Source organism: Pelophylax lessonae (assembly GCF_965119305.1).
Source record: "Pelophylax lessonae genome assembly, chromosome: 5".
Classification (NCBI taxonomy): Eukaryota; Metazoa; Chordata; class Amphibia; order Anura; family Ranidae; genus Pelophylax; species Pelophylax lessonae.
The window spans coordinates 427,508,647-427,518,981 of NC_138772.1; the positions used below are offsets into that span (position 1 = coordinate 427,508,647).

The following is a 10,335-nucleotide window of genomic DNA, read 5'->3' on the forward strand; positions in this document are numbered from 1 at the left end:
CTATATAGGCGCACAGGAATGAGTATTCTCAAAACATCAGATTCACCTAATACAGTTTAACCCACTTACATTCTGGAAAGGGGAGCTTTGATGCAGTGAAAGTGCTATACACAATCCATTCAGACCAGGCCCTACTAGGCATTTTCCTTGCAGAATGGTAAAATTGGATGAAATGTTACTTCTACAGGTCTTCATCCACACCTACCTTTCTCAACCTTTTAATGCTGTTGAACAAAATGTTTGGGTTTCGGGTAACCCCTTCTAAAAAGATTTGGGAAAAAAAAAAAATCACAACATACCAGTAATCAGTGAGAAAGCAGCCCAGGAACACTGGTTGAGATTGACCGACCTACACTATTCACTTTGCCAAACTGAATAGAACTGTAAAGCAAGCAGCCTGTCTCAAACACGTCTTCTAAAATGGACATACGACTGACCTAACAAACCAGCAAGACTTTTTCTCTTAAGACATTTTCAATGTGTTTTGAGCAATTATTTTATCTAGCTAGCAGTAGATGTAACTGCAAGTTTAAAGGCAAACATTGTAGATTAATAGGAACATCAGAAAGTTTTCTTTCTTACCATCAATGAGTTTTTAGCACCCTCAAAAGTCCTCTGAACTGGATTTATTTTCCTTCTTTTTGGTAGATATATTAACAAAAATTAAATGGTGGTCTGAAATTTCATTTTTGTTCAAATCCATCTTATAAAATTCTAAACTGGAGATAAGCTTTATGCATTTTTTTTTACTTTTCTAAAAACGATAGAAAAAAGGCCATAAGATTTTAACTACACTACCAAAACATGTCCTGTGTTGGAAAACAGAAGAACTGCACAGGATCTACAGCTGCCATGTGGTGAACAGTGCAGTCAGATACAAGATAGGAAAACAAAACATCCCATATTGGAAATGCAGGGAGCCACCAGACTCACATGTACTGTGTTGATCCCCTTTTAGTCAGAAAACAGTACAACAACTGAGGTAGTCATGCTTTATCAATAACAACATACAGAAACAAAATAGACATTATTCCCAAATGATTTGTAAAAACTATATCCAACTACTCAAGTTCCTTCGTCCTGAAGAAGCAGGGTTCACTAGTGAAACATGACAGTCGGAACTTTGGATTTGTGTACATTAGACCTTATATTTTATTTTGTTTGCAATATTTTAAACTCTTCTCTATGGATCTTTATACTCATCAGTAGTATGGCCAAATGATGACGTTTGTTCGGCCTCACTCCAAGCCATATTATGTTACATAGATGTGCTGAAGTTTTCTATGATGGTATAAGTTCGGCAAATCACAGTTTTTGTCGTCTACTTTTTGTATAAATAAAATCAAGATTCTTTTATGCTTTTTTATTTTTCTGGGTGCTGCGATTGAGAATATATGACTGCCTCAGTATTTCTACTGTTTTCTGAACAAATGGAGACAAAAAAAATTTATTTGGGCTTCATATGCTGGTCACTCGGTTTGCTGTACAGTTTAGGTTGGTCATCTCTCAGCTGTTGTCCTAATGCAGGAAAAAAAAAAAAATTAATTCAAATTTCTGAGAATAGGATTTTTGTACTCACCGTAAAATCCTTTTCTCCGAGAGTTCATTGACATACACAGCTCCATATTCTTTACCATACGGTTATGCTGCCATCTACAGGAGTAGGACTAGGCAGACAACACAAAAGCTTGCCTACGCCCAGTGGGCCGTCCTCAGCGGACATAATCCCCCTCTCTGCTTAGAGATACTCAGTTGTAACAAGCAGTAACAGAAGCATAAAAAATCATTAGAGAGGTAGGTGCTGTGTCTGACAATGAAAAGGATTTTCTGGTGAGTACCAAAATCCTATTTTCTCTTCCGTTCATTGACAGGCACAACTCCATATTCTTTACCATAGGGACGTTCCAAAGCAGTGCCAAACATGAGGGGTGGGAACAACAAACCCAAGGCTAAAAACACAAGCCAATTCAGGCATCCACAGATGCCAAAACACCCACTTTGTAAAACTTTGAAAAAGTAAGCACCGACAACCAAGTGGCCACCGTGCACACCTGCGCCACTGACGCCTGATGATGGAAAGCCCAAGAAGCACTAAGTGCCTGAGTAGAATGTGCCTTCACAGGGAAAAAGGGGGAACCCAACCCCTAAGCGAATAAGCCTGGGTCACCGTCTGTCCGATCCATCTGGAAAGCAGGAGGAGGAAGCAGGAAGCCCCTTCCGCGGTCCAGCCGTAATCACAAATAGCGAGTCTGACCCCTAAAAAGGACTCGTGGCTGCCAAATAGACCTGAACAGCTCCAATAACATCCAGAGTATGCAAGGCATAATTCCCTGGGATAAGCCGGCCTGGGACACCAGTACGGCAGCACAATGTCCTTATTCAAATGGAAATCAGAGACAATCTTCGGGAGGAATGATGGGCGTGGTCGCAGGACAACCCTATCCCTGTGAACTACCAGATGGGGAGAACGACAAGGCAAAGTCGCCAACTCCGACACCCTGTGAGCAGAGGTGATAGCCAGCAAAAAAGACACCTTTGTGACAGCGTAGGTAAAGGTACCTCCTGTATGTCTTCAAAGGGAGGTTTTTGAAGAACCGACAGAACCAGGTTCAAATCCCACGGTGCCAGAGAGAAGGTACCGGCGGAGTAAAATGACAAATCCTTTGAAGGTATGTATGCACCAATAAATGGGAAGTCAAAAGGTCTTTTGAAGAAAAAAAAAAAAGAAGGACTGCCAAGGCAGACACTTGGCCTTCACGGTGCTCAAGCCAGTTGCTGATCCAACACCCCGTTGAAGAAAAGCCAGAACCTTAGCCACCGAAAAGGAACAAAAATGGACTCCTCAAACCTCACACCAGGAGCCTTCTACCTCCGATGATAAAGCTTTCAGGATGTAGATTTTCTCACCTTCAAGAGACGCCAACAGATCCACCTCGGGGGTGCCCCACCGCAGACAAATCTGATGAAACGCAAGAAGAGTCCATTCCCCCTGGTCCAACGCCTGACGAATGAGGTAATCCACCCGCCAATTTTCCACACCGGAAACGTGCATGACGGAGAGGGCCACTAACACACTCTTCGATCCACATAAGTCACAGCTGTGGCGTTGTCCGACTAAATCTGCACCAGGAGCCCCCGGAGCTGCTCCGTCCAATGATCCAGGCAAAGCCTGATCACTCGAAGTTCAAAGACATTAACTGGCAATCTGTACTCTTCCAACATCCCGGAGCCAAGTTCAGCCCCGGGACCCCACCCGGACAGGCTGGCATCTGTAATGACCACTGTCCAGTACAAAGGGAGAGAAAAAAATAAATAAAATAAAAAAAACGCACCCAGTAGCAAGTTCTGGAGCGTAGCCACCAGACCAGAGAACACTTTGTCACCCGACTCTGATAAATCACCTTTCCCAGGGACATGGGACACTTGTCCCATTTGACCAGATCTCCTTTTAAAAGGAGTCTCGTGTAGAACTGTAAGAAACAAGGCTTGGCTCCTTGGGATATCTGGTGAGCATATAGATGTGGCTGGTGGAGGATCACTGTGTCAAGTATCGCACTGATTTTGATGGTCTATCATTCTGTGGATTTCTCGTGTTAACTGCACATTAATTTAGGACACCCAAGGGACCCCCCATTTTCCTTTTCCATCTTCCTATACTGTGTTATATGGACATTTATAGAATTGGACTCTTTACCTATTTATGGACAATATAGGATTAGAGTTTCATTATTGATTAGTTACTAACCAGCGCTGCACTTATTTTCTTGTGGTTTTGGAGGTATATATTCACCTTCTTAGTGCTAGCAGCTTATTAACTCATAACGCTCGCTCTGATTGATCTATTCGTGTAGAACTGTGCAAATGGAACTGCCTTGAAGGTGGACACCATCAGGCCCAACACTCGCATACGCGCCCGAGGGGATGACTACGTGTGGGCTAGCAAAAGTTTTTTTGCAGAATGCAACTTCTGCAACTTTTCCAGAGGAAGGAACACTCTGGCACAGCTGAATCCAGAGTCAGCCCCAGATAATCCAATCTCCTGGTCAGAACCAGGGCAGACTTTGGAAAAAGACACCCAATCTCCCGCAAAATCTGGAGAGCAATTTCCACATTGGCCATCAAAGCAGACAGGGCTCTGCTCGCAAGAGGTTGTCCAGGTACCCCAGCACAGCAATCCACCGCAGAAACAGCAATGCTAAGACTGGGGCCAACGCATATGTGAACAACAGAGAAGCGGAGGCTAGACCAAAGGATAACGCCACAAACGGATAGTGTTCCTTTCTCACAGTGAAGCGGAGGAAAGGCTGATTCCGGGTGCAAAGTGGAATGTCCAGGAAGGCATCTTTGACGTCTAAAGAAGCCAGGAAACCCCCTTGATGTAGGGACGCCACCACCATTCGAAAGCACTTTCCTGAATTATTGCACCGGCTCAAAACAGTTCAGGACCTGAGGTCCAGAATCAGACAAACTTGCCCTCCTTCCTGGAAACTATGACAGGGTACGAATAAAACCCCCAAAAAGGTTGACACCGGAACCGGGACGATCACGCCCTGGGACAAGTCCTGCCCTGCCCACAACAGAACTTGCTGCCGATCCTGGGGCAGGTGCACATTGTAAATATTCTAGACTGTAAGCTCTAACGAGCAGGACCCTCTGATTCCTTCTGTATTTAATTGTACTGTAACTGTATTGTCTTCCCCCACATTGTAAAGCGCTGCGCAAACTGTTGGCGCTATATACAGTTGTATTCAAAATTATTCAACCCCCCCAATGCTGTAAAGGGTTTTAGGGAATTTAGTGTACATTTGTAATTGTATTCAGAATGAAATCCTACAAGGACTTCTTAAAGAACCATATGCAACTAAAATTATATCAATTGGTTTTGTAATACAGTAGTAAATGTTTATTTTGTGAATTCTTCATTGACACAATTATTCAACCCCTTAAAGACTACCACTCTGAAGAACAGAGGTTCATTGAAGTGTTTTCAATCCGGTATTGAAACACCTGTGGATGTCAGGGAGCAGCAATAAAGCCTAATAAGCACCAATTAGGCAGCTTTAAAATGACTGTGATACTCAGCTCCTTCTAGACATTTACCGGTGTGGTTACAAACATGGTGAAGTCAAGAGAATGGTCCAGAAAGACAAGAGAAGAGGTGATTACTCTTCACAGGAAGGGCAATGGCTATAAGAAGATTGCAAAGATGTTAAACATACCAAGAGACACCATAGGAAGCATCATTCGCAAATTCAAGGCAAAGGGCACTGTTGAAACGCTACCTGGTCGTGGCAGAAAGAAGATGCTGACTTCGACTGCTGTGCGCTCCCTGAAGCGTAGAGTGGAGAAAAGTCCCCCTGTGACTGCTGAGGAACTGAGAAAAGATTTGTCAGATGTGGGTACTGAAGTTTCTGCTCAGACAATACAGCGCACACTGCGTAATGAAGGCCTCCATGCCAGAACTCCCAGGCGCACCCCCTTGCTGTCTCCAAAGAATAAGAAGAGTCGACTGCAGTATGCCAAAAGTCATGTGGACAAACCACAGAAGTTTTGGGATAGTGTTCTGTGGACTGATGAAACAAAATTAGAACTGTTTGGGTCCATGGATCAACGCTATGTTTGGAGGAGGAAGAACAAGGCCTATGAAGAAAAGAACACCTTGCCTACTGTGAAGCATGGCGGGGGGTCAATCATGCATTGGGGCCGTTTTGCTTCTGCAGGTACAGTGAAGCTTCAGCATGTGCAAGGTACCATGAATTCTCTTCAGTACCAGGAAATATTGGATGACCATGTGATGCAGTCCGTCACAAACCTGAGGCTTGGAGACGTTGGACCTTTCAACAGGACAATGATCCCAAGCATACCTCCAAGTCCACTAGAGCATGGTTGCAGATTAAAGGCTGGAACATTTTGGAGTGGCCATCACAGTCACCAGACTTAAATCCGATTGAGAACCTCTGGTGGGACTTAAAGAAAGCATTTGCAGTGCACAAGCCTAAGAATGTGACTGAACTGGAGGCTTTTGCCCATGACAAATGGGAGAAGATACCCGTAGATCGCTGCAAGACACTTGTGTCAAGCTATGCTTCACGTTTAAAAGCGGTTATAACTGTAAAAGGATGTTGTACTAAGTACTAAGATTGAATGTCACTTAGGGGTTGAATAAAACTGATAATGATGTGAGCACAGAAAAGACATTTGTGGTTATTTCATTATAAATGTTATGTTATATTTTTCTGACCTACACGTGCCTCTTTGATTTAATTGTAAGCAGGATGACTGAATGATCAAAATCAATGTCAAACTGGCCAAAACAATCAATTTCAGTGGGGGTTGAATTTTTCCAGAGGACAAGAATGGAACCGGATACAATCGCCTCATGGACCCATTGCGCTAACCTGGGAGGTCCACGGCCCCGAAACCAACAAAGATATTCCTCCTCCCCAAATATGGATTGGGGAAAACCTTCATGCCAAAGGGGCCTTGTCAGCAGGTCTGGAAAAGCCTGCTCTCCGATTGCCGGACCAAGGCCATTAGAAACTTCCTAAAGAGGCTTGGAACGTTTTCTAAAGTTCCTGAGGGATGAAAAAAAAAAAAAAAACTCTTATGGGCTGAAAAGGAAATCCCACGCTGCCAGCGAGGCACCTTCCCCTTCCCAGACTATGGAAAAAAAGATACTCTTAACACCCGTCAGACTCCTAATGATGTTATCCAGGGTAGCCCTGAACAGGCATTCACCCTGAAAAGGCAATTCAGTCAGGGCCTTCTTGGAGGTTTGATCCACAGACCAACACTTTGGCCACAAAATATGCCTAAGCACCACTGCAGAGACAGATAGCTTAGAGATTCACGGGAACCGCATCCAAAAGATGCATCGCAGACCAACTGCAGACCCTGGACCGACCAATCCGCAATAGGCGGAGGGAAACTGGCCACCCCCAATGGCCAGACAGAAAAGTGTCACCCAAACGTCAAGTGTCGAGACACCAGAGCGGAGGCCAAAACAGGCTGCAATAAGGCACCAGCCATAGTAAATCTGTAACAGGCCTTCGAGATTCTGCCTGCCTGTCAGTCAGATTCCACCACTGGAAACATGGTTGCATTGATCAACCTGAAATTGGGGAAGCAGCCACCGGTGGGACTGTCCACTTCCTCAAAAACGACTCCTCAAAGTGATACCGGACAGCAAAGCGTCTTAGGACCATCAAGGATCGTATTGGAAGCACCCAGAACCTACAGACACAATTGTCAAAATAAGCTTGATAAGAGAAAACCAAAACTGCTTGGATGTCTTGTTGGTGACAAGTGGAAAAGATATGCAGCAGCCTCGGCTTCATCCTCCAACATAAGTGGCTCCTGCACTGATGTAATCAGTGCATCTACCAGCGCCTTTTTGTGCGGTGCAGCAGCCGTGGAGGAATCATCTTCACTGTCTGGCGGGTCAGGGAAACATGGACTCAGACCCCATAGGGTGGTCCCATCTGCAACGACCGAACCAGATGCAGGATCTGATGAGACAGGAAAAGGCAGGAGGTGTATTCGCCAAGCCAACGCCCAACACCATCCTTACCCCTCTCAGGTGGTTTGGTACTCAAGCCCCCCACAGGGGGCGCTGACTGAGGCCTGTAAAGGGAGGGCCATGGAAAGGACCCCGCAAGGGGGTACCCTGCAGGCCCGAAGAGGAGACCGCAAACGGACCCCCCCCTAAGGGGGCTGCCCACGGCTGATGCAGGAAGGCCCGTAGACAGGCTACCCCCACAGTGCCACTAAGAAAGGTGGATGCCCCACAATACCATGGCAGGTAAACCTGCCTGGGACCCTTGTTTCCACCCCCAGAGCCAACCTACCAGAAGGGGACGGTCTAAATATTTTGGCGGCGTGGCCCGGTAGGAACCCGCAAAGAGACAGGGGAGCGGAGAGGATGTCCCGGGGTACAATGTCTGCCACAACTGGGGCCGCCCCATACAAGGTCCAGCTAGTAGGCCACAAAGCAGCAGCCTAAATTTACAGCCCGACTGCGTGCCACTCGGACCCACCGATATCTTGCCACCTGTCTCCCAGGCCCACCAGCTGTCCCAAGGGAATCCAAAAAAGACCACCCACCCCATAGCAGGCCCACAGAGGGCGACAGGGGGACAGCACGCTCGCAGGTGCCAAGGCCAGGTGTACCCACAGCCTGGGGGGGTAGATAGCTCCAGAGGGCCCGACCACCCATGGGAGTACTGGCGCCCCACACCGCATCCAGGGAAGGAGAGGAGGGGCCCTTACTTACTGATCAAGAAAAGCGTGCAGGTAACACTCCCAAGACAGGAACCTTCTCGCCACCGAAGTGGGGGAGCTGTCGGCCAGAAGGAACGCTGTGACTCCAGCCGAGATATGGCCTTTTGTGACCTTGCGAGACATGTAACTCGTGGGCCAGCCCCAGTCCAGTGGGGCTATGTTGCACCTGCCTGAGCACGGAGCTACGGTCTGCACGTGCTCGCTGGCCGGGCTGAGGGGACCATTGGAACTTCAATAGTCCAGCCTGTTGCTCAAGTCAGCAGTTGCTAGAAGGTCTTCACAGGAAAAAAACAGGAAGAAATTCAAAAACAAACAGAAAAAAATAGACAAAAAAGCCAGAATCTGGGGCCCAGCAGGGAGACTAGGTCCTGCTCCTAAACTAGGTAAACAAGCCCTGACTATCTCCAAGTAGACAGGGGGATTATGTCAACTGAGGACGGCCCACGGGGCGTAGCCAAGCTTTTCTGTTGTCTGCCTAATCTTACTCCTGTAGAGGGCAGCATAACCCTATGGTAAAGAATATGGAGCTGCGTCTGTCAATGAACAGAAGATAAATTATATATATTTATTACACACACACACACACACATTGCTTCTGACTCCTCTGTCTGCCAACATGCAAGAGGATCTCGGACACACACCTTGTACACAGTAGTCTAAAGCTATCCATTCAGATTTTCCTATTAATACAGCTCAAGGAATAAGCCACAATATCAGTTTTCTCATACAACAGCACTGTGTGTGAAACCTGACTTTGCAGTTCAAAGCCCAACAAAATAAAAGGATTGTACTGATACACAGAGGAGCCTGTAGAAGGGCTCCAGGGGGTAACAGAAATAGCACTTGAAACAATTTTTACCATGCCATATTGTAGCATGCCCATCCCACAGTGTTGCCAATGTTTTCCGGGCGCCATCCCATATACTGTTGGAATAAGCTTCTTTCAGTTCATTTTTGCGCTTGTATACGTGGAGGAAGAGTATGGACAGGTAGAGAAAAATGACAATGAGGAAGGGCAGTATGAATACTATTATCAGTGGTGTGAAGACCCACATGAGGTAGTCTAAGTAGTTCAGGTAATCTTCCAAATTCTCAAGTCCTAGCCAATCCAGAAACATCTGCACGAGGCAGGTCAGGTAGGTAACAGAAGGACCTACAATGCAGGTCTCATTTTCAGCTGTCATCTTCAGTGTACAGCCTCAATCAGAAGATCCCCTATAGGTCTGTACCTTCCATCCTATGGCAAAAAACAAAGTGTAAAAGATTAGATTACAACCAAAACACAAACCACAATATATTCAGAATGAGAATTCACTTACTTTTAAACAATAAATGTGGATTGCCAATGCCCTCAAATTCATAACCTAGGGGAATCTGACAAAACAGCTAGCAAAATGTATTATATATCAATTAATAAAATAAGTCTCACTTAAATTTTTATTAATGTGCTCTTTGGGGGCATCATACTTGTAGTACTTTGTCTAAGGCCAGCTGTGAGGGAGGTTGGACAGGACACCCCTCCACAGCCGTCTGACAATGTAGCTAGCAAGGAGCCCACCCATTATACTGAAATGAGGACTAATTCTTTTATTTTTTGGTTCTAGGTAATAGAATGAGACATGAATATCATTTGTTCTAAAAAGGCTTTACTGTGCTACGTACTGATTCGCTTGGAGAGCTTTTTGAATATTTTAGTCACCATCACCTGTATGGTGATACTGTTTTGCTATTGTAAGACCTGTTAGGGTTAGCACTGTTACCAGAAATAAATCTACAGGCAGAAGGAGAACAGTGTGTGGTGCCATTTGTGTGTAAAAAGTCCAGAGGATTGTGGTTGGTTATGGATCATATAGTCGGGCATCCATACCATCTGTACTAGACATTATAAAAGAAAAGGAATTGGCAGCACTCCAGGTTGAGTCAAAATCCAGATTTATTGACTGGACATCCAAATTATGACAATCGTGACAAGGTAGACGCGTTTCACACACTGTGTGCTTAATCATTACATTGGTAATGATTAAGCACACAGTCAGTGTGTGAAACGCGTCTACC

At 45.5% G+C, this 10,335-nt stretch overlaps 1 protein-coding gene across 1 annotated transcript in view; it reads right to left on the reverse strand.

Annotated features, from left to right (window-relative positions):
- The window catches only part of TMEM68 (transmembrane protein 68), a 35,734-nt gene extending 26,217 nt beyond the window's left edge, over positions 1-9,517 (reverse strand). The window contains exon 1 of the mRNA XM_082259668.1: positions 9,140-9,517. Within this exon, the coding sequence (XP_082115794.1) occupies positions 9,140-9,464 (325 nt within the window). The 5' untranslated portion in view covers positions 9,465-9,517. The remainder of the gene's footprint in view (positions 1-9,139) is intronic.
- Between the last annotated feature and the right edge of the window lie 818 nt (positions 9,518-10,335).